Genomic DNA, 25222 nt, shown 5'->3' on the forward strand with positions numbered 1-25222 from the left:
TGAGCCAGTGTCTGTCCTTAATCATCTTTAGGGACCCTATGGTCCTACATACCCAATTCAAATCTATGTATGATACCTATTAATTTTCAATCAATCAGCTTTGAACTGGTTCTAAAGGTAAGATCACATAGACTTGCAACCAATGAGCTGCGGCTCAACAGCTAAATTGAAAGCTCACGGTTCATCACGGTGTACTATAACTGTGAGCCGACAAGCCGCGAGCAGCCTGGTGACTCGCTTTTCGGTCAAAACGAAAATCGCAAATCTATTCCTGGTACAAATTGGGCCGAGCTGCGAGCCGGTTCTGTGATTTGCCTTACACATGTGAACCGTGATCTATAAATCATAAATTTTAGTTGATTTACTCATGACTACTTGATACCTCACATCCAGGTGTTTAGGTAAGTACAATTTCTCAAAGATGGACAAACAAAAAAAGTGTGGCGTGAGGTGGAGAATCGTTTACGATCGGGTCATTGACCGAGTTTTCGGTCAGTGATAGTAAAAACTAAAAACATAAATTTATATCCACACATGATGTAAATACTTTCAGGGATTTTTTTACATACTACCTACCAGGTTTCTTGTATTTCATTCTTGAAACCTTAGTCTATTTTTTTATTTAAACTATTTTGTAAACTCTTCTGTTGTTTTGTAGGGCAAACAGTATAGAAACTAACGTATACAAATATAATGTGCGCCCAAATAAAATAAGCCTAGGAATTATTAGTTAAATATTTTCCTAAGAATACCAGCAATGTTTAAACTACAATTAGCTTAACACAAAGGATTGCTAAGAAAAGTCTGCAATTCTTATCTTTTAACTCGATGTTCATACTTCATAGTATTTCATTAGGTTTCAAGGTCAAGAGTAATTGCTGTTCCAAAGTCTAGTTTTTAAGTCGAAAATAAACGTTTACTTAATTTTAAAATTCTTCAATAATATCTCAATTTGTAAAATACATTGAAGTAATTTACAAAGATAACATAAAATTACGTATTCTTTGGTATTGTTTGACGTTAAATTTCTTTTATAAATGATAACGCAGTGTCGGACGAGAGGCGATGAACGGCTGTTGTTCCATCTCCCGGACACTTGTTGACCCGCAATTTATAATTCGTTTTTAATATATTTTTTAGTCTAATAGTTTTAGCACTAGTAAATAAAATGACTGAAAATACGAATAGAAGAGTACAATATTTGGCTGGCATTTGCGGTAAGTTTTGGCGGTAAATTTAAATTATGTCTTGTGAATTAAAAGTTAACAGTGGGCATTTGTTACAGCTTCGTTGGCGTTTACGTTTACTGGAGCTACTATTTCATGGTCATCGCCTGTTATTCCAAAGATCAAAAGTGGGGAAGTAAATATACAGCTGACGAATGTACGTATTTCAATAAAATACAAGCATTTAAATACACACTAAAAAAATCTCATAGTGCTAAAGTAATAACATTGTGTATTGTTTAAATTTTTTAGTCACCCTATATTATTATATTAAAGATTCATGATATCCTGTATATATATATATATATATATACATATACAGGATACTATATATAGATATATATATATATATATATAGATATATACAACAGATTATGAATCAAATTCTGCAACTGCATTTTTAATATTTTATAGCAAAGTATTCGACAAATATTATGATCTTTATGCAGTTGTTACAGTTTTTCCATTACACATTTCTATTTCAAAATATTTGGCAAGTTTTAAAAGTCGACGTATTTAGATTTGTATTTGTTTTTGATGTTGACATGCGACTAAATGCTAAAGGGGTTTGATAACGTTATTATTCGATGCCAAACCGTAACGTCCGAAAACAACGGATTATAGGACCGACGTTACTATATTTGTAATTCTATAATTAGTTTGGGTACCGAAAATGTGGAAAATCAAATAGCTACGAAATAGCAGGCTGTCTAGTGGAATATTGTGGTCAGTGATATGTTTGATGTTAGGCGCAGATATCATGGGTGGTGGCTCTAGCAGCGCTGGGCGCTCTGCCCGGCTGTTACATCGGGCAGGTGCTGAGCGAGCGTCTGGGTCGTCGTCGAACAATATGTGGTGCAGCGGTGCCTGGAATTGCAGGTGCGGTAGGTTCAAATTTTTTTCTATAAGATGGTTTTACGACGAAAAGGTTCCATACCTTAGGTGTCATTTTAAAATTTCTTTTTACTAACGTAATATTATGGATTTTTTTTCAAGAATCTTTATAGACTGGAAGATCTTTGAACAATTTAATTTTTAAAATCTAAAATTTTAATTATGGTTTTAGGCGATGATATTATTCACAAAAACACCTGAGGTGATGTACGTTGCTAGGATATTGATGGGTATATCGAATGGGATTACGGCGGTCGTAAGTATATTTGTATTATTTATAAATAAATATCATAAAAGTGGCCGCATTTTAATCACATAAAAAAACTCTTAGTCTGAATATTAAAAATACTGATTTTCACAATAACTCTGTACAGATACAGCGAGGATTATTAAATTTATTCAGTAACAGTATAAATTGTTAGTATAAATTGACTTGAACATAAAGGATGATTATAGAAAAAGTAATTGACTGCTTTGTTTTTATTTAATTACAAATTTGTATACATACTAATTAATAATTAGTGTTCTTTATGGTAAACTATTACAAATACCGCATCTCCTTTCATTTTATCAAACGGCTGATATTTGTAATTTACAAAGTGTTACTACTTAAATAGACGAGGTTATTTTAAGAGACAAACAAATTCTTATAATTTACGACATTATTGTTGTTTGCAAAATAATTATGTTGATTTTAGCATTAATAATTTCTGCAAACATTTTATTTATTTATCAGCTGCATAGTTACTTAAATACATTAACTGGTTATTAATTGTATTAAAATTAAGATGACCACGATTTATTTGAAATAGTGGACAAAAGTACTTATACTGCGACTTTTTTGGCCCTGTGGGCAGAGCTGGGCATTAACTCGTTAATCCGTTAATCGTTAATTAACGAAGTTAACATTTTGCTTAACGGATTAACTTTTAAGTTAACTTCAAAAAGTGTTAACGCTTTTGTTAACTTCCGTTAAACTCAACTTCCGTTAATAAAAGTCCGTTAATCGTTAAATTAATAACTTGGAGACGTGCTGTCATTTTGTCAAGTTTACGTGCCACGCCACGCTCGTAACTTCAACTGTGTTGGGCGACTGTCGGCGACTCGAATGGTGAACGAACGAGTTGATAATTGATATATATGAAGTTCGCGTGCAAGTGTGATGCATCAGAGCGTCCGGGAAAGACGTGACCAACAGGACAAAATCAAAAGAAGGTTCGAAATAGTATATTTCATTACGAGAATATAAAAGCACGAGTATGTATAGCCCACATTTCGAACGCTCTTCGTCCCTGCAATACGCCACTCTTTGAGCAACTGTATTAAAACACTTTTTTACTCGTGCTTTTCCTTTAGCTTTTCCAAACTCGTCCGTTCTCCTTCCCAACTGTCAAAATTATGTCTATTAAAAAGAAAAAACTAACCACGATTTTTACGAAAAAAATCATTGAAGTTTCTATGAGTCATGCATATATTAGGTCCTTACATATGAAATTGGCGTTTTTCGTACTGGCCACTTTAATCACGAATTTCTCCTCTTTGGTAAGGAATTCCAAATTCAAATTTGTACAGCTATAGACTCATGTATTTGTGGTTCGATGACCGTCATTCATTTGTTTTTTTTCTTCTGTTTTTTTCTGTTTGCGTCACTCATTTTACAAAATGGAAAACTTAAAATATCGCATTATTTACGAGTACGAGTTCCACCGTGGCACTAGTGCTGCGGAAACGACTCGAAGGGTGAATGATGTGTATGGCGGTTGTGTTGCAAAAGAAAACACAGTTCGTTTTTGGTTCCAACGTTTTCGTTCTGGAAATTTCGATCTGCAGAACAAGCCCCGTGGACGGCCTGAGACTCAAGTTGATAATGAAGAGTTGAAGGCTATTGTGGAAGCGGATCCATCGCAAACCACGTCCGAGTTAGCTGCAGGCTGCGATGTTAGTGATAAAACTGTTTTAATTCACTTGAAGCAAATTGGGAAGATTAAAAAGCTTGAAAGGTGGGTACCTCACGAATTGACTGAAGCAAACCGGCAAACGCGCGTCGACTGTTGCGTTACATTACTAAACCGGCACAATAATGAAGGTATTTTAAACCGAATCATTACCTGTGATAAAAATGGGTTCTTTACGATAATCGGAAGCGCTCAGCGCAATGGTTGGATCCTGGCCAGCCAGCCAAATCCTGCCCCAAGCGAAAATTAACCCCAAAAAAGTTACTTGCAAGCGTTTGGTGGACTAGTGCCGGTATTGTTCATTACAGTTTTCTCAAATCTGGCCAGACTATTACGGCTGATGTCTATTGTCAGCAATTGCAAACCATGATGGAAAAGCTAGCGGCTAAACAACCTAGGCTGGTCAATCGCTCCACGCCACTGCTGCTTCACGACAACGTTAGACCACACACTGCGCAACAGACGGCTACTAAATTAGAAGAGCTTCAATTGGAAAGTCTAAGACATCCTCCGTACTCCCCGGACCTTGCTCCAATAGATTACCATTTTTTTTCGAAATTTGGATAACTTCTTGCAAGGGAAAAAATTCAACTCCGATGGGGCAGTCCAAATCGCCTTCAAAGATTTTATTGATTCCCGTCCGACTGGTTTTTTTAGTAAAGGGATCAATGAACTACCTATGAGATGGCAAAAGTGCATAGAAAATAATGGTTCATACTTTGATTAATTAAATATATTATATTAAAAAATATTCGACTTTTTGTTCCTCCCATACAAAACGCCAATTTCATATGTAAGGACCTAATATTTTTAAAAAGAAGCTCCTAATTTGTTGCAATATCAGATTTAATGATTTGATTCAATGAATTAGGTTAGGTTTCATTTTATTTCATCTCATTAAATTTCATTTTCATTTCATATCAATAAAAATAATCTACTGAAGACTTGGCCGTTAAGGCATAGTTCCCTTTGCCTACCCAGAATGGGTGAAGAAAACAAAAAAAATCTCTGTTTGTATTCTTTTACCGTTGGCGCCATTTTTCAAACATTTTAGTTAGTTGAGTTTATTGTGTTTTTATTATTCTATTAAATTGCTTAATTTTTTCGCAACTGTATTAAAAATTTTGTTTAGTTGTTTAGTACACGTGCGGAACTATCATTACAACTTGTTCCAACTATCAATCCTCACCTTCGGCTGCGCCTCGGCTCGGGTAGACATTTGTCGGAACTCTTTGCAATGACAGGCTTTCCGCACTTGTAATGAAATATACTATACTGCATTCATACTTGTCTCTAATACTAATGTGTTATAGAATGTACAGTCAAATTACTATTTTAAACAAGTGTCGCCACAGTAAGTGTGAAATTAGTATGTATAATTTTGGTATGGTTAACTGTTAACGATTAACTTTAACTTGCGTTAAATATTCGAGAATTTAACGCTTTAACGATTAACGAAGTTAATTTTTTAATTAACGAATTAACGATTAACGAAGTTAACTTTTCGATTAACTGTGCCCACCTGTGCCTGTGGGCAAATGTAAAATTATATGAAAATTGTCAAGGGATATGAAAAAAATGACTTATTGAGCCTAAGACTTAACAAGAATTCAGGATATGAAGTACTTGACGGGGAATTCTTAATAAGACGTCATAATTTTCGCCTAACTCCGACTTATATAGTCTGATTTTTGAAATGCGAGTTATCGAGTATAAATATGTATTAAAATGCCTTTGCAAGGAAATAACATTGTGTTCGTGTTACAAAGTCCAAATAATTCGAGATTCCGTGTATTTAAGGATTCAGAGGAAGGGAACGGCATTTTTTTCGACTTAACTATAACTCGAATATAGATATTTCACTGTATGCATAACATTTCAGGTGACAATGATTTACTTAACAGAAATAGCGGACAAGGAAGTGCGTGGTGCGTTAGGCATGGTCGTACAAGTTATGATAAACCTCGGAGCACTTGCGATGTACGGCATAGGGCCCTTCGTGTCGTATAACGTTCTCAACTCGCTTGTAACCACTCTGCCGATATTTAACATGCTCGTGTGTCTGTGGATACCAGAGTCACCGTATTATCATCTCAAAGATGAGAGATATGCTGAGGCTAAAAAAGCGTTTATGATGATCAAAGGATGCAAGGATCAAAAGGTAATTTGTCATATAATAAACCAAATTAAAAAAGAACAGCTTTTTAATTTATTATGAATTTAACATTGTTTTTGGACGATACTTTAAAAAATTAAAATATTTTTTTTTAAATTACATTGTTTGTTACGTATGAGCAATTACATTTTTTTATTTCTTCCAGTGGGCTGATCAACAGTTGGGACTAATCCGAATGCATGTGAGAGAAAGTATGGAAAACAAATCAACGCTAAAAGAACTGTTGTGCAAAGTTAAGTACAGGAAAGCTGTGTATATTATAGCAGGTACGATTAATTTTAATGTAAAACCCCTTATTAGTAGATTGATCGAATTAAACTTTTTTAATTTTATTATTATTACTTCACAGGATTTAACGTTTTTCTGTCTACTTGTTTTAGACGTTGTATTAAAATGAAATACAGGTCTATAGTGAGAATATCGTAATTTCGTAATCATGCACATTTATTTTTTTCATTAATAGCAAGTTTATAGATAACAGATGGATCTCTTATCTGTAAACTTTGTATGAGTCTGTGTCTGAGTTCCAACTTATGTATGTTATCTGTGCTTTAGATAATGTTCAATCTCATGATATGGGTCTTTTTATATTTGTCGTTATCTCTATTTGCGCCTATTACAGCGATAAGTACTATATTGTTATGTCGATATTTGAGTCACCAGGAGAAAAAAGGAATGTATTTTTGCATAAGACGATTAGCTAGTTATCTTCATTTTTATAATTTTAATATTAACCTTCAGAATGAACAATACGATAAAGTGTACCAATGCTATGTTAGAAAATGTTATGAATCAATTTGGAATTGACTAAATATAAATAGTCAACTGACTGTTCATTTTTTATTAACTTTTTAGTTTGCTTTTTTACAATAGTTATCAGGCTACATATCTTTTCATAATGGTAAAGATAATTAATATTAAAAGAAAAACATTGCATCTATCGCATGCAGGGTTATTCTTGCGTTAAATGTTGTTTTCATATTTATTTCCAGGTCTGAAAATATTTCAATATATGACGGGTAGTTTGGCGATTCAGTCTTATTTAGAAATCATCTTCACTCAAAGCACTTCGATATCGGGACCTTACGTCAGTATTGTATATGGCTTTGTCCAGTTAGGAGCCGGTGAGTTAAATTTATAATGCACATTAAGTATGGAGATGTTAATTTTGTGTTTTCAATGCCCAAAATCATCAACAAAAAAATAGTAACTAGCAATACTTGATAAGGGTAATAATGTCTACTACATTTATTTATATCCGTTCCGTATTGATGATTGCTATTTATTTCAATTCTTCTTCTTTAAAGGTATTTTCTTTTTTAATTAGACATTGTTTAAACCATTTTTTTTATAAGAGAAGGGGGGCAAACGAGCGACGGGAACACCGAGCTGATCATCCTTTTCTTCCAGGTGTGGGGGCAACATTCCTGGCCGGATACTTCGGGCGACGTATCCTTATGATCGTGTCCTGTTCTGGTGTTGCACTTTCTTTAACAGCTGTGGGAATCTACTTTTATTTGCAAGATTATATCAAAATAAATTCCGCAACCCTCAGTGCGATATCTTTCGTGCCTTTAATAGGGGTTTTAGTATTTAATATTTTATACGCTGTAGGTATTGGTACAATACCTTATATAATGCAAGCGGAATTATTCCCTATAAATGTTAAAACTGTAGCATCGAGTGCAGCTACTATGATATCTTGTATTTTAAATTTTACGGTGACGAAATCATATCAAAGTATAAAAGATGTGTTCGGACATTACATTGTGTTTTGGATATTTGCGGGTATTGCGTACGTTGGTGTGTTTTTCGTATATTTTCTAGTTCCTGAAACGAAAGGTAAGAGTTTGGAAGAGATACAAGATTTCATGCAGGGGCCACGGCACTTGGAGACGGAAGTGCTGAATGTACCAGAGGCTATTCAAGCTAAGAGAGACGATGCTTAGAATTATTTATTATACTTATATAATTATGAAAATCTTTGTTAATGTTTTTAATATATAATTTTCTAAAATTTGTTATTTATTTAATTCTGGAATACAATGCATCAAATTATATTTGTCTACTAGCTATTTTCCGTGATATCTTTAGCTTGGAATTAATAAAATAGTTTGTTTTCCCGCACAAATCGACTACCTTTTGAGTCTCTTCAAAATTGGTTCAGTCATTACTAAGATTACCTAAAATGAATACGGACAGACAAAAATTTAAAAATAAGATAAGCAACGCAAATTATTAAAGATTCTTCAATTTTATTAATTGTATACATAAATATTATAAATAGACAAATATTAAAGTGAAAATAAAATACGTTAATTTGTGACCGAAAAGAAATTTTATTAGAATGAATACAAATCTGTAATACATTTATAGTTTATATGATTAATAAAACTGAATCGTTTTTTACTAGACCCTCTTGTTGTTGCCGTATGCATAGAGAGGTGCAAACGGAGTGTCCGCGGGCTCGTCTCCGCTCTCCTCAGAAGCGTCCGATTCGAATGTATTATCCGGGATATCGTACAAACGGATCAACGGCTTGTTGGGGTCCTTCATTATCAAGTATTTACCTATAAATAAAATATAACGTTAATATATTTATTGCATTCTTCGATAAATCATTAAAATATTTGTCATGACTGTACCATATCTGGTAAACAATCATAATTTCACTTTGAACAAGTTATAATAAAAAAATAAAGCTGTATATTATTAATTTGACAAACAAAAGTTTGACAGAAAGTTTGATTGTTAAGGTTGCTTTACCACTGTCAATATTGCCATGTGCAAGATTTTATACTAGTATTCTCAATCCATTGTACACATTTAATAGTGGTAGTGTACGCAAGAACATTTAGTGCGCAAATGGGCCTCCTTGAGTCCACGTTTCCTTCCCACCCTTTTCTTATAAATAAATCATTGGAAGGGAAATTATATTTGGCAGTGGAGGGGACGTATAGGAAGGAGAAATATCGTTCGATGCATCCTAGTTGATTAAAGGTAGGCAACACATCTGCAAGTCTGAGCAACGGTCGCTTACTCTTTGCCACTTTATAACATAAAAAAACATCGTGATACATATCGAATAGAGGTGATAAAAAAAAAGTTGTTCAGACCGTCCTTCTGCTTCATGCAGATGTCGATGATGCAGCGTAGAATGCCCCAGGCGTTGTCCATGGAGAGGTTGATCTGAGCTGCAAACTCGTGCGGCTTGAACTGTTGCGTACCGAGGATGACGTGCCGCGAGTTGTCGCGTACTTGCGCTCGCGATACGTACCCAAACTTTATCTGGTCCGAGCCAGCCAGCAACGCCTGACACACAAACACATACATACAATATATTCACATATTTTATGGATTCCATAGCTATTCGAGTGATACAAAGAGTGAGAAGAATCAAAAGCTACAGACGAAACGTCTTATCACCTTTGACCAATCTGATAACAAAAGCATGGACAAGGGAAATACATTTGGCAGTTGAGGAGATATGTAGAAAAGGAATATAACCTTTTTGTACTGTCATTCAAAGGTAGTCAATGTATCTACAACTCTTAAAGTTAATGCAAACTAGCAATTGCCCGGGATTTCGTCCGCGCAGAATTAAAATAATCTAGTCATAAATATAGCCGATGTCACCTGGGGAAAGTGTAATTGCCCAAAAGTGCAAGAATATTTCAAATTGGTTCAGTTAGGAGCATTTCGCTATAGTCAGATGACCATTTCTCATTTGTTTGCTAAAAAAAAAAAAAAAAATGGCACGAAAAATATATATGATGTTACCTGAACGGTCCACTTGGCAAGCTTGCAGGAGTTGTTGCGGAGCTCATTGGCGAGGACAGCACCGCGCTGTGTGTCCAGTTTCTGGCGCCACTCGACTCCATTGGCCAGCTTCGAGTCCCACTCGTTGAGCGCTTTGATAGATAAGAACTGCGTCTCATTTTGCGGACCTTGCAGCACCGCATCGTGCTCGCATCTAGCTATTAGCACCTGACAAAAATATACAATTTATAATCTCACATTTGCATATAAAAACAGTAGAAATATGATTGATCTGCCTGTACATGGAAAATATTTGTGAAAAACTATTACAAGGGTTGGTGGGTCTTAATATAACGAATTTTTATTATTTCTCTATGTCGAGACGTCTGTAATTTCGCGCTAATCTCAGCAACTGCTAAGCCAAGTTGGACGCAATTTTTCCTGATGTATTGAATTATGCTTCACTTGACATTAGTCAACTGAAAGTTTGATTGTTTGTTTTACTTACCACACCATTGTTCAAGTTCCACTTGCGGTAGCGGTAGCCAACTGAGGCGACTTCACCTTCCTCTTCCTCAGACACAAACGGATTCGGCTCGGGGAACTTGTATTTCGGCTCGGTAGCGCCTGATTTCAACACCTGCACATCATTAAGATATCTCCATTAACATAAAAAAAAATACTTCTTCGTATACATCTACATATTTCTTAAATCAATTATGAATTGGAAAAATTGATCATTTTGCATGTAGTTAAGAAAAAACTACCACCATAATAAGTCAGATTTATATTAAAATTCGTTAAGTTAAAATGTCAGTTGCAAAGTTTGTGTAATATTAATCTATATAATTACCTGTTGGCTGAAGTTATGATTAATGAATGTGGCCTCTAGTGCGAGGTTGCGCGGAGAGTTGATAGAGTTGCCATCATCTGCGGGCGGCTCCACTGATGTCTCATTCACAGTCAGCAAGTCGAATTCCGTATTGTCACGCTTGTCCAAAAACAACTTGTCACCTTGATACATAAAAAAAACATTGATAAATTGATAATCAAAAATATTAAAAACAACAAACATGTGAAGCAAGTATTTAAGTACAAATAAAACTAATTCTCTAAAGGTCTCTAAAATAAAATCTCTCAAGGTCTTTAAGGGAAGTTACGATGGAAGAGAAATCCCATATCTATTGTACGGTTAGAGGTTTGTAAGCTGGTGCAGAAATAATATCATGCATACTTGATATAAGGGCATATTTGTTTACTTATTTTACTTACCAATTTTTTCAATAACAATATCCCATGAGTAGTTAGATCGGGTGCAGCACATAATGGTAGCCAGGATGGCATCTGTCGCGTACACCGTTCCCATTGTCTTACTGAGACGTCTGATCACTGGGTCATCAGTAGTTGTTACCTGTAAGATTGGAAAATAAATACAATTTTGTTCTATATAATTAAATTACTTTCACTAAAAGTAATTTAATATCGTAAAATAGAAAGTAATATTTACCCTATATTGTTATCTATAGTAAGCAGCATTTGTGTTGGTACTTGAGATAAAAACTAGAATCCTATCCATGCTGATTCACATATAGAAGAGTTCATTTACACATGCAATTAGGAAGTATATCAATGAAAATACCTACCGTATGGAAGATACGGTCAATACGCTGCAGTGGCTTCTCATGCTTGACATTGACACGGTCATATCCCTTGTCATAGTACTCCAGTGTACCACAGCATACAATATCTTCACCTGGATATTACAAATTGATTTAAATTTTCTCACATATTCACCAAAATTAGATAAACGAATCTGCATGTGTCTTGACAAAACCTTTGAAAAACACAACACCGAAAGCTTTAAGATTACTACACTTTTTTCTTTTATAAATTATGCATTACCTATAAAAACTATGATATTCATTAAGGTAACAGAATTTTGTGAGCAGTACAACTAAAAATGAGAAATAATTACATTGACACTGAGTAAAAAATGTAATTTCAAACCTTCCTTGATGCCTGGCAAAGAAAGCTTAGCAAGGCGTGGAAAGTCCATGTCCTCAATTGTGACCCAGGTGGGCCTAACCGTGACGGAGGCATCTCGGATCTTCATTGGGGCACCACGCTGACCCCACCTCTTACCAAGCTTGCGGTCTCGTTGCTATAAAAATACCATAATATCACAAATTAATCTAGTCTTTTTATATTCCTATTTACTGCATTATATCAATGGTAATAACTCTATGGCACTGTAAAAGATGTAAACATTTGTTATATTTTCTTAATATTCTTTGACTGTTTTGGAGTTAAGAAGTATTAAAAATACCTTGTTCAATGTAGTCATGCCACCAGGTGTGCGAGCCCCTCTGGCACCACGGCCTCTCTGTCCTCGGCCACGGCCGCGTTGATACGGTGGCTTCTGTACTCTTGTCGTGTCCACCAGGTGGAAAGTACTCTCATCCTCATCATGGAAGTAAGCGTAAGAAGAACCAGGGCCAAACTGTGAAGCGTACTTATCTGAAATATGTGCAATTATTGTCAATATGGTCCGACTGCAAGCCAATATGACATAACCTCAAATGTTTTAATGGAAATCCAAATATTATCTTAATTAAGAATATTGTGATAGCACCTACTTTGATACTTCTTGTCTTGTACCATAGTCCAATCACTAATCTTTCCCAATCGGTCGCCTTTGCTGAAAGGTTGATAGGGCATGTCCCTAAATTGCTCCGGCATTTCGCAGGGCCCCCATCCTGTAGGATTATCTTGAATAATTGGGGCTATAAACCGTATCGGCTCTTCGGCCGGTAATACGTGTTCAGACATCGGGCTAAATCTTTATTTTATAATTCAGTAAATATTTTAACTTGTACTTCTACATAAGTCTGCCACACGACACTTTCTTACAAAATTGTGTTATAATCGGGGTTACCCACTAAAAATTGATACAATTGAAGGCAAAGAGCAAAGAGCTTATGAAATATGTCATTGGATTAGAACTGAATCCGAACTTAGATTCAAATTAAAATCAAATTATTAAAATGGATTTATTTTAAAATTAACAAAAACCATTCTGACATAAAGTCAAATCCCATTCGCCAAAACAAATTTGCGATTTTATGTGTGCGACACAGTGCGATAAAACTTGACATTGAGTGAGTGAGTGAACAGCTAACAGAGTTTACTACTACCACAGGTGGGCACAGTTAATCGAAAAGTTAACTTCGTTAATCGTTAATTCGTTAATTAAAAAATTAACTTCGTTAATCGTTAAAGCGTTACATTTTCGAAAATTTAACGCAAGTTAAAGTTAATCGTTAACAGTTAACCATACCAAAATTATACATACTAATTTCACACTTATTGTGGCGACACTTGTTTAAAATAGTAATTTGACTATACATTCTTTATAACACTGAGTATGAGACAAGTATGAATGCATTATAGTATATTTCATTACGAGCGCGGAAAGCCTGTCATTGCAAAGAGTTCCGACAAATGTCTACCCGAGCGACCCGAGCCGAGGCGCAGCCGAAGGTGAGGGTTGACAGTTGGAACAAGTTGTAATGACAGTTCCGCACGTGTAGTAAACAACTATTTTTAATATAGTTGCGAAAATATGAAGCAATTTAATAGAATAATAAAAACACAATAAACTCAACTAACTAAAATGTTTGAAAAATGGCGCCAGAGATTTTTTTTGTTTTCTTCACCCATTCTGGAGGAGGAGCTTCTTTCTATAAATATTTGCATGAATCATAAAAACTTCAATGATTTTTTTTTGTAAAAATTTCGTGGTTGTTTTTTTTTTCTCTTTAATAGACATTATTTTGACAGTTGGGAAAGAGAACGCACGAGTTTGGAAAAGCTAAAGAAATAGCACGAGTAAAAGTGTTTTAATACAGTTGCTCAAAAAGTGGCGTATTGCAGGGACGAAGAGCGTTCGGAATGTGGGCTTTTACATACTCTCGCTTTTATATACTCGTAATGAAATATACTATTTCGAACCTTCTTTTGATTTTGTCCTGTTGGTCACGTCTTTCCCGGACGCTCTGATGCATCACACTTGCACGCGAACTTCACATATATCAATTATCAACTCGTTCGTTCACCATTCGAGTCGCCGACAGTCGCCCAACATAGTTGAACTTACGAGCGTGGCGTGGCGCGTAATTTAAACAAAATGACAGCACGTCTCTAAGATTCTAATTTAACGATTAACGGACTTTTATTAACGGAAGTTGAGTTTAACGGAAGTTAACAAAAGCGTTAACACTTTTTGAAGTTAACTTAAAAGTTAATCCGTTAAGCAAAATGTTAACTTCGTTAATTAACGATTAACGGATTAACGAGTTAATGCCCAGCTCTGACTACTACTATGTAGATTGCAGACATCTCTATAATATTTTTGTTATTTTAGTATCATGTTTTAATAATACTATCAATAATGTTATTAAAAAAAAGAAACGTGAGAGTTGATGTGCGACAGATATAACCTTTTAAGATAATGCCCTTTTACCTTTAAATATATCCGAGATAATAAATATAACCTCATAATTTGTTTACCTTTTTTATTTATCATTATTTTCTTATAACGCAAATTTTATTGAAAGTTTTCAGTAAGTTTTTCATGAAATATAAAAAAAATAGACTGTGAGTGATTAACAAGGTAATTTATAAATATATTTATGGCTTTAAACAGAACAAACGATAAAATAAGGTAACTTAGACATTAATAAAAATACGAATATACATTACCACAGTAAAGTATGAGATGGAAGATATATTACACCTACTAATACTTAACTTTATACCATATATATTGTTTTTTCTCTTGTACTTGTGTGGTAATAAACGAGTTTCTTTCTTTCTTTCTTTCTTTCATAGTATCACAATTCATCCAAGTTAAAATTCTTATTTCTTTACTGAGAATATATTTACGTTAAAATCAACAGTTTTACCTTATTAATACAAGCCGCAGAAGTCTCACCTTCAACTCCCAATCACACCTAAGCAACACTCTTCAACCAACTTGCGAGAGTTCTTTCCTGATTTAAGAAAAAAAATAGGTAGGTACATTGACAAGTTGCTAATACATATTTACGCTCTTTAAAATGTCGACATCCATTTAATTTTTCTTTTAAAATTTCAGACAAAATCATAATGTTGTAGAAAAATGAATTAAACGGCTGTTGCATATTTTATCCAAAGACTGGCGCAATTAAAGGTATAAAAATACCTATTTAATTTAGTATTTAACTTATAGTATTAATAATGTAGTTCACTTGTTAAATGATTTCAAAATGTTGAAGTGATTCTATTAAGTTCTATTAGTTAAAAATAATTTTAACTATTTTGTGTCAGGGATAAAAGTATGAATTTCCTCCTAAACGATTTTTTTTGCAATTCCGATCCTAAGATCACTTACACTTAATTAAATAATGGTAAATAGTTTAAAAATAATACCTTCGATGTGCAAAAATAGATCGAGGTCGATTATTTACTTCGGCCGTAAACCTTTGCGAGTCTTTGAAGTTGTCCGCAGTTTTAGTTCATACTTCTAATGCTTGCTAAATATGTACAACGGTCATAACAATCTTAAAAATTGACTTATCTAAATAACTTCGTATGTATGTCGATTCGTTTAGAGTTTCATCTTATTTACTTTAGCTTACACAGTTCATATTATAGTCACGTATGGCCTTATCATAATTTAACGGGAAGCTTATACAAAACAAAAACGTAAGAGGTCACGTTTAAGAGGTAACGTTTGTGCAGTTGTTTTTAGTCTGAACAATTCGAAGAACTCTTACTGTGGGTTTCGACTGTCGTTACACTTTTGTTGACATATATTGTCATCTCTCATAATATCTTTGAATAAAACAGAGACAATAAAACGTGTTAATACAAGTAACTCGGCAGTGGAAACCTACAGTTAAAATGGTTTGATTACAACAATGTTGCTAAAAGGGCGTAAAAAATACACGTGTTGATAATACAGTGTGTTGACAGTGTTAGGTACTATCTTTTGTGAGCACAATTTTTTGAAGGCTGTATGATGTAATTCATTGCAAATTTAATTCATTAGATTCAGACAATGTCGGGGATTTTCGATGTTTTTTTAAAATATTAGTTAATAATTTAAATACATCAGCCTTAAACAGATCACATACATTTTACAGATATACATTTTTTTATAGATGAAGATTACTTAATTAGTATAATAAAAATATGTAATTTCATTTCTGTGCGTTTTCACTGTCGTAATATCTGTACATCTCTCAATCACAGAATCAGTCTGACGGACAGACAGACACAAACAAAAATTTTGGGGACAAGAAATTGGGTATTCGTCATAAACAACGCAAATATTCATGTTCTTTAAACATGATTTTTTTTTTTGGATATTACATACGGGCACTGTAACTTTATGAATTGTACAAGTACAGATATGTCCTACAGTTTGATTTGATTAGTCGATATTACCAATATTTCTATCTCATTGTCCAAAAATTTAAACTTATTTTTACACATATAATTTCAAACTTTCGTGGTTTTTACGAATATACTGTTCGTAAGAAACGAGATTCTTTCCGACTGATTCTCAAACAGCCTAATCGTGGTAAGAATCCCGTTTCTTACGAACAGTATATTATTTTTACACGTTCAAGTCCCGGGTATAACTCCCGGGGAAAGCCCTTTTTGAATTAACGAAGGCCCATATAAGCAATAGGCCGTCTTTGACTTTGGTTAGTGTAAATGAGTCAGTTGCAACCGTCACTTACTCGTGCACTCGTAGCATTTTGGTTTGCGCGTTAGTTTTTAATTAATTTAAAATAGCAATTTTCATTTACATTTTCTTGTTTATTACATTTCTTTTAATTTTACTTTTGCCTTTTGTATATTTTTTAAGTGTTAAAATATTTTTATGCATATATTATTCTTCTATTGTTTTTTTATTTAATTTATTTTTTTAAAGAAAATGGATCGTGGCAAAGGAGCGCAGTATCTTGTAGCATTTTCTGGTAAGTTATAAACGTGTATAATTAAAGTTTTAATGGTATATTAATAATTGAAAATAAATGACTGTATTTTATGAAAAATGTTACATTTGAAGTAAATATGAATAATGTGAAATGTTTTTATTTCAGTGTCGCTGGCAACACTGACGATGGGTACGTCATCGGCGTGGCCCACAATCGTTTTGCCGCGTTTCCACCACAACGAAACAAATGTTCGAGTTACAGATGTAAGATTTTAATCGGTCGTTAAGCACTAGTATTAATTTTTTGTTTAGGAATCATCTAACAGCGTGTTTTCACTGCCAAAACATTACCATGAAAACATATTGTTATATTACTTTTCAAGAGTTTTATTATGAAGGCTGACAATGTTTCAGAACGAATGTTTTGAGAGTGGAAATCCGTCCTACATCTTCATGCTATTAGATTTTATTCATTAAAACATTTATATTTCAAAATGCAACTTTTAATTCTTTTGCGAACACGACGAATATTAAGAAAAAATTAGGTGCACATTAAATTAAACATATAATATATATTAATTGATATTAAAGACTTGTAGGAAATTGATAATCTTAATTTGTTTTTTAGCTTTTAGTAAGAACTTACATTTTTTAAAGCGGTAAAAATAAAAAGATGGTACATACTTACAAATAATCTATATATATAAAAGCAAGTTGTGTTAGTTACACCATTTATAACTCAAGAACGGCTGAATCGATTTGACTGAAAATTGGTGGGCAGGTAGCTTAGAACCAGGAAACGGACATAGGATAATTTTTACCCCGTTTTTTTTTTTTTTTTTTATTCCGTGCGGACGGAGTCGCGGGTAAAAGCTAGTACTTGATAAAAAAAATATCTTTTTTTTTGCAGGACGTGGCGTCTTGGATGGTTGCTGCTGGGATTTCTGTCTGGCAGTCTAGTCACTCGGTACATTTCTGATAATTTTGGCCGCCGAGTTACTGTGATAGGAAGTGCAGCGCCTATTGCATTTGGAACGGTAAGTATAAAAATTAGAGACAGAGAGAGAAACAGAAAAAGAGACATAGTAGAGAGAAAGAGAGAGAGAGAGAGAGAGAGAGTTACCCTTTTATGTTAATATCATTCATATATACAGTGAAACTTGGTTAAGTGGGACCTGGATAAGTGAGAAACCTCCATAACTGGAACTCATGTTGAGGCCCCAACACTTCGGCACTGAATTACTTCTGTTAGTGGGACGAGGTAAACTTCTATATCTGGGATTTGTTCTTTCAATTTATCATCATAGTTACTAGTGATGCAACGGAAGTGTCTTACCGGAACCAGAAACGGAAACAGATGTCAAAAATAAATTTTAGCAGAAACGGAAACGGAAACGGATGCGGAAACAGAAGTGTAAATAATAAAAAAAAAACATATTTACAAAAAAATTTTTTTTTGGAAAATCAGTTTGTATTCGTTTTTAATTTATTAAGGTATTGGATATCGGTGTCCTTTAGCCTTCAATGTATGTATTTTTTACTGTGCTTCAATAAGTTAAAATACGTGTTTTTTTATTTATTTTCATGAAACAAAATTACACTATTTAAAAATTAATGTTCGCCAAACCACTCGTGTTGACAAACAACAAATATATTTTTTTATTAATACATTCACTGCTGACCACTGTTAAATACCTCCTGAAACCCATTTTGCTCTCCCTTCATTGCCGCCTTCAGAGCTACGTTAGGGATGCGAACCATACCCGGCGCCTTCTTATTCTTTATTGCGTTGTATGCGCCTACGAATTCCTCGTTCGTGATTGCAGGGACTTCGGCGGCGTTTGCGGGTATTTCGTAGTCCAGCTTTTCTTGTTGTGGGAATAATGTAGTGACAATGCTATGACACATGTGTGTATGTGTGGGTGTGTATGAAATGTTATAAGATCTTGAACCGAGAAGATAAAAGCTGGTTTTGATTAGTATCCTTACATGTTTTACTTAATATTCTGGAATTTGATGAAAAACTTGACTTTGTCAAAATCTTGTAACATATTAGTACATAGAAATGCAATAGTGGAACAAATATCTACATATTAGTGAACTAAACCATTGCCATCCCTAGTGCTCAAAATGATGATCCCTAGTGCTCAAATGCAAAAAATGTGTTTTTTTTTAAATAATTATAATAACATTATTATTTTATCTATATGTTCAAACATTCCCAGATACTAAATAAAAATTCACCATAAAAAGTTTTGGCTCCCAGCTGTTACCTTTTTTTATTTTATAAACAGTGAATGTGCTAAGTATCAAATACACCAAATCTAGATTAGAAAAAGATATAATTATTAGGCGTCGGTGGCTCGTGGCACTTGACTTGCAATCTGCAGGTCCTGGGTTCGAATCCCGCCATGTACCAATGTGTTTTTCGATTATGATATGTACATTTATCCGACGTTCTTACGATGAAGGAAAACATAGTGATGCTGCCTGCACATATCTGAGAAAAAATTCAATGATATGTGTGAAGTCAACCCGCTCTGGGCCTGTGTGGTTGACTATGGCCTAATCACCCCTAATTTGGGGTAGGCTCCGAGCCCCTCAGTGGGGATGTATAGTGAGCTGATGATAATAATGATGATTATATATTGCATGGTTATCACTTATTCAAAAGCACATTTAATAACTCGTAAGTATGAAATAGTCACATTTTGCCAGTTGTCAAATTTTATATGGACAACAACTAGAAAGTCAACTCCAGCAAGGGAAGCTGGTTGTCTCAAACAGCAGCAGAAAATATTACGCGCTTAAATTCAAAAAAAGTACGTAAACAAACAAATGCGACAAGTGCCGAAAGGCCGCGCACGGACTGCGCGTCTCGCGCCGCGCATTTGGATCTCTCAGGTGTCGTAAAGTTCCGTTTTATCTCCGTTATAAAAGTTGCGGAAACAGAAACAGAAACGGATGTTGAAAAGGGTGCGGAACTTCCGCACTTGCGGAAACGGAAACAGACATCCGTTGCATCACTAATAGTTACCTCTATAACTGAGACAGCGAGTAAATTTTATATGCATAAACCTCTGTAACTGAGATAACATTGTTTGTTTACTCATTCTTATTCTACCCACAAATTCCACACGTAATTTTGAGCTTCAATTACCTTCAGTTTTAGTTTCGCTTTACTATCATACAGATGTTTATTTGAAAAATGTCAAAACGAAAGCTACAATCGTTATCATTACGTGAAAAACTGAAGTTAATATCCGTTTATGAAAGTGGGAAGACACGCGAAGAAGTTTGTGCCGAATTTAATGTGCCAAAATCTATTGTTATATTATCTATTATTATATTAGTTATTTTATTTAATGATCGCACCTGTATAACTGAAATAACCTGTATTCTCACCTATATGAATGGAACCCTCTGTAAATGAGACAGATATTTATTTATACCTGTATATCTGAGACACTGGGTAAGTGGAATACCTCTATAAGTGAAACGACATTGCAGGTCCCTTGATGTCTCACTTAACCAGGTTTCACTGTATTTTATAATACTTACTTCTTTATTATGTAAAGTTTTTACAATAAAGAATAAAACCGACCAAAGATAAATTAGAGCGAAAATATTGTTTTATCCACTAGTTTCCATAAGAGATTTTATATTTTCAGATATTTGTGATATATTCTTCTTATGGTTGGATGTTGTGTATTACAAAGTTTCTCTGGGGTTTTGGTACAGGAATGTTGTCCACCGTAAGTATTTAAAAATACATTTTTTTAAGATAAACTTTTGTAACGCTTACAATAAAACAAAAAAAAAACCATAAATGCCGTAAAAACTTAAGCCAAAACTTTAAGGTTTTTTAAAACCTTGTGTGCCTACCCCACATAAGTGGGAAAAGGCCAGGCCAGGATATTTTGATGATGACTACATAGCCGTCAAATGATGAGGACATTTTTCTGTGAGGGTCTTGATGATAATATGTCGTCTGTAATTTTTTGCAGGTGATAACAATGTATTTAGTAGAAATATCGTATAAAGAGCTCAGAGGATCATTGAACGTAGTAACAAGATTTATGTTTAATTTTGGCAATTTGCTAGTGATGTGTGTTGGTTCATTTCTATCGTACGAAGTTTTGAGCTATTCGTTGCTCCCTTTGCCTGTAATCTACTTTCTCGCGTGTTGGTGGATACCTGAATCACCATATTACTATCTGAAGGAAGGTCGAGTGAACGCAGCGAGAGATGAATTGGCGAAATTAAGAAATTCAGACGTTAATGTGAGTATAATTATTATTAACACTTTAATAGCTAATTGTGAATGAAATTGATGATTAAATTTGGGTTTAACAGAACTTGAAAAGGGTCAGTGGACATTTTGATATTAGGCTGTTGGTATTGTTCCTAAAATAATTTACAATTGCGCTATATAAATGCAACCAATGATTGTTAATGTTTCGTAAAATATTTTTTTTAATTTTCCAGGCATTAGAAGAAGAATTACAGATAATGCAAAATGGTGTCAAGAACGCAATGCGTAGTTCGAGTTCCGCAAAGGAACTGTTCACTGGCAAGCAGTACAGGAAAGCTGTGATTATAGCTGCTGGTATGTAACTTATATATAACTAGCTGTCGCCCGCGACTCCGTCCGCGCGCAGTTAAAAAAAATGGGGGGGGGGGGTTTGAAAAATAGATGTTAGCCGATTCTCAGACCTACTGAATATGCTCACAAAATTTCATGAGAATCGGTCAAGCCGTTTCGGAGGAGTACGGTGACGAAAACTGTGATACGAGAATTTTATATATTAGATTCACTTTAGACGTGCCTTCTAAAGGTATTTCATGGAACAAAAAATCATAAAAACTTGAAATACAAACTCTACATTATATTCTTTTAATGTTTCGTAATATATGAAACTAGCTGTCGCCCGTGACTCCGTCCGCAAGGAATTAAAAAAAATATAATAAGTGTTCCTATGTTTTCTTCTAGACTATCTACAACAAGATCCGTTTAGCCGTTTTAGAGATACCTTCAAACAAAAATCCATCCATCCATCCAAACATTCGCATTAATATATAAGTAAGATTATAAAAAATGTTTTAGGTATGAAAATGACGCAAATTCTGACTGGCGGCATGGCTATACAACAATATTTGATAGTCATCGTGCAAGAGAGCAAATTCAAAATGGCGCCTGCGACAATATCCATTGTGTTCGGAGCTGTCAAGTTTGGTGTCTGTTAGTATATTTGCATTATATTATACATTTCGCAGAAACAGTTTTATTTGTATTATAATTAATATGGAATAATGCAACTGTCGATTCCAAATTTTATGGGAACTATCGAAAATTGATAATATTCATAATGGATTATCAATATACATCTTTACAGTTAATTGCCAATTTATCAAATAATAACAGTCTCGTACTCCGTCCGTGCGATATTAATTAAAAAAAAAACTTAATTGTAAATTAAATTAGCCTATGTGTTCTTCCAGACTATGTTCTACATCTGTGAAAAATTTCATCAAGATCCGTTGAGCCGTTATAGAGATACCTTCAAACAAACATCCATCCATCCATCTAAAGATTCGCATTTTTAATATTAGTAAGATAGACAAAGTTAATACTTTATAGTTCCGCAAGGATTTTAGGGTATTCGGAAATATGTGTACTAACTATGACATTTTACCAGCGTTATATTTTGACCAATAAGGACAGCTGCACAGTTTAATGTTGCCATGTTCATAATTTTGAAATTAAAATATCACGTATGATGTTATCACATGTAGGTTAATTTGCTAATGTATTTGGATTTATCAATGTAAATACAAAAGGGAATTTCTGTTAATACTATTAGAAGGTCTTGTAGTTGTAACTTGGAGTTCCGTAAGAAGTAGGGAAATTTTTGCTCACTGGTAACCCATAAATCTTGTATTCCTGTCAATGTTAAAGAACTGCCATAATAATATCCTTGCGGGACTAGATTTTATGGGATTATAGTAGAAAACTATAGAGATTTACGATACCTGTCGATGACATCAAAATGGTTTTTATTTTTCAGCTTTGATATCATCAACTTTGGTGGACAGAGTTGGACGTCGACCTTTGATCATTTACTCACTCCTCGGCACTGGCATCTCCTATGCGGTCATCGGCTTTTACTTCTTCTTATTAGACGTTGTTCGAATCGAGCACGAATCTCTTAGTCCTTACGGAATACTCACATTTATTGGAATCCTTATTTCAACCATAGTATCTACTTTAGGCTTCAACTCCGTTATAGGAATCGTTCCCGCAGAAATCTTCCCTTTAAATGTAAAAGCGGTTGCTATGACGTCATTGAATATTCTAGGGGGATTACTAGGTTTCGCTGTAGGCAAAGGATATCAACTTATGAAAAATTTACTTGGGTTAACTGGAGTTTTTTGGATATTTGCTTTCGTGACGTTTAGCGGCGCTGTATTTACGTATTTTTATGTACCCGAAACACGTGATAAGAGCTTACATGATATACAAATTTTGTTACAAGGTGATTTGTATATAGATAATGCGAACGTTAACAAAGATATATTAGTAGAGGCTGAGTTGATTGAGTTGAACAGAGTTAAGGATGTTGAGAATAAATCTTAATGTAACATTAGTATCTACATAGTTATTTAATTAAAAAACCGTGGGTTTCTGAGTCCGAAATTTCGGTATAAAATATATCGTCATTATCATTATCTTTGGCAAAACAGAGATACCAATATGTTTCTCAGAAACTCACGGTTAGTTATGTTACAAGTTTATTATAACATTTTGCATACTATATTTAAAAAATAAAATTTCTAAGAGACACTTGAAAAGTAAAATGTCTCCTATCCTATTGCTTACCAAATATGGTAAACCATTATTTTTTATTTTATGTTATACTTAATATGTAAGAATGTTTTTGTATGATTGTCCACTTGTGAAATAAGAACAACTTATTTGTACATTAAGAGTTATACTAGCAAAGATCATTTTCTCGAAATCTTTTAATATCAGTGTGTTTTCTGTGAAAAATGTTCCAAGACTGATTTAAAAATAGTGTAGTATTCTAAATTAGAGTTTCCATTGTCGAAATACATGTACAAAAACATATTGGTATACTTTAAAAAAAAGAAAAAACGTTTTGTGTACAGCTTTCGGCAGTGGTAATTATATTCCATACGCATTTATTTTGCAAGGCAAAGGCCGGCCAGAGTTCTAAAGCTGCATTTATAAGTGGGTTTCTTAACTGGTTAGTGTACATTAAATCAAAATTACACAGAGTTAATTTGTAATTACTAAAAATATAGCGTTAGCTGTTGCCCAAACTGATCATATTTAAGAAAAAAAAAACAATTCAAATCAATATCGAAAAAACTTATCCTATATCTTATAAAAAACATAAGTATTAGTAGATTGCAATATATTAATGTGCGTGTGTGCATATACAAAGAACACGCTTGTGATAATATAATAGTTCCCCCCCCATTCTATTCATAAAAAGCTATAATGACATTTACCTACACTCATTCATTCACTCACTCATTTCACTCCGCCACGGCAGAGCCATTTTCATTAATTAATATTTTGTTTGTTAAAAGTTTTGTGTCCACAATTTTTTATCATTGTTAAGTTAAAAAAAACTACACATTTTAAACCTTATTTGTATTGTACATTAACTTTTTTTGTGGTAACAGCTTAACAAATAAGCGTGTACATTTTTAATAACATGTGCTGTATACCAAAATCTATTTTATATGTAATATTACGTACCTCTTGTGATAGTTTCAAGTACAGTAACAAAAAATCATGCGGTTCGTTAACTATGTAAAACATGGTACTTTAGACTTAATATTTAGAAGTAAAGCTTTTTGATAATAGCTATAAATATTTTAAGTAAGCGTATTTTGTATATACGATTTACGCAATATAAATATTTTATTTAAATAATACTAGCTTTTTCCCGCGACTCCGTCCGCGCGGAATAAAAAAAAAAAAGAAAAGAAAACGGGGTAAAAATTATCCTATGTCCTATTCCTGGTTCTAAGCTACCTGGCCACCAATTTTCAGTCAAATCGATTCAGCCGTTCTTGAGTTATAAATAGTGTAACTAACACGACTTTCTTTTATATATATAGATAGATAAGTGTGATATTAAATATCATGTTGTCTTTTTTATGCTTGTATTTTGAAAATATAATACAGTTG

The 25222-nt window shown here is 33.8% G+C and overlaps 3 protein-coding genes across 3 annotated transcripts; 2 read left to right on the top strand and 1 right to left on the bottom strand.

Moving 5' to 3' along the window:
- Positions 1 to 897: 897 nt before the first annotated feature.
- LOC106718089 (facilitated trehalose transporter Tret1) lies at positions 898 to 8200 on the top strand. The gene is made up of 8 exons (XM_045679808.1): positions 898 to 1217; positions 1286 to 1383; positions 1976 to 2110; positions 2293 to 2376; positions 5958 to 6236; positions 6397 to 6517; positions 7244 to 7375; positions 7662 to 8200. The coding sequence occupies exons 1-8, from the start codon at positions 1169 to 1171 to the stop codon at positions 8198 to 8200; spliced, it is 1437 nt and encodes a 478-aa protein (XP_045535764.1). The 5' UTR covers positions 898 to 1168.
- Positions 8201 to 8576: 376 nt separating this feature from the next.
- LOC106718248 (eukaryotic translation initiation factor 3 subunit D) lies at positions 8577 to 12965 on the bottom strand. The gene is made up of 10 exons (XM_045679688.1): positions 12647 to 12965; positions 12337 to 12527; positions 12018 to 12171; positions 11654 to 11763; positions 11283 to 11421; positions 10864 to 11024; positions 10519 to 10650; positions 10032 to 10238; positions 9368 to 9563; positions 8577 to 8821 (listed from the first exon to the last, which is right to left on the bottom strand). The coding sequence occupies exons 1-10, from the start codon at positions 12837 to 12839 to the stop codon at positions 8661 to 8663; spliced, it is 1644 nt and encodes a 547-aa protein (XP_045535644.1). The 5' UTR covers positions 12840 to 12965; the 3' UTR covers positions 8577 to 8660.
- A 1875-nt stretch (positions 12966 to 14840) lies between these two features.
- On the top strand, positions 14841 to 23689 carry LOC106718005 (facilitated trehalose transporter Tret1). Its single transcript, XM_045679725.1, is given in 11 exon segments — positions 14841 to 15082; positions 15166 to 15240; positions 16993 to 17038; positions 17165 to 17262; positions 17909 to 17927; positions 17929 to 18035; positions 20670 to 20753; positions 21006 to 21281; positions 21487 to 21607; positions 22106 to 22240; positions 23067 to 23689. Coding segments are annotated over 9 exon segments (1452 nt in total). The 5' UTR covers positions 14841 to 15082; positions 15166 to 15240; positions 16993 to 16995; the 3' UTR covers positions 23636 to 23689.
- The last annotated feature ends 1533 nt before the right edge of the window (positions 23690 to 25222 follow it).

The sequence above is a fragment of the Papilio machaon genome, chromosome 10, assembly GCF_912999745.1.
Source record: "Papilio machaon chromosome 10, ilPapMach1.1, whole genome shotgun sequence".
Classification (NCBI taxonomy): domain Eukaryota; kingdom Metazoa; phylum Arthropoda; class Insecta; order Lepidoptera; family Papilionidae; genus Papilio; species Papilio machaon.

Excerpts from the sequence above, each read along its gene's own strand:
- LOC106718089 (XM_045679808.1), top strand. The coding sequence starts at position 1,169 with ATGACTGAAAATACGAATAGAAGAGTACAATATTTGGCTGGCATTTGC. Across the intron at positions 1,218-1,285 it reads ATATTTGGCTGGCATTTGCG|CTTCGTTGGCGTTTACGTTT; the intron begins GTAAGTTTTGGC and ends CATTTGTTACAG. Across the intron at positions 7,376-7,661 it reads CTTTGTCCAGTTAGGAGCCG|GTGTGGGGGCAACATTCCTG; the intron begins GTGAGTTAAATT and ends CTTTTCTTCCAG.
- LOC106718248 (XM_045679688.1), bottom strand. The coding sequence starts at position 12,839 with ATGTCTGAACACGTATTACCGGCCGAAGAGCCGATACGGTTTATAGCC. Across the intron at positions 10,651-10,863 it reads ATCATAACTTCAGCCAACAG|GTGTTGAAATCAGGCGCTAC; the intron begins GTAATTATATAG and ends AATGATGTGCAG. Across the intron at positions 10,239-10,518 it reads GGAACTTGAACAATGGTGTG|GTGCTAATAGCTAGATGCGA; the intron begins GTAAGTAAAACA and ends TATTTTTGTCAG.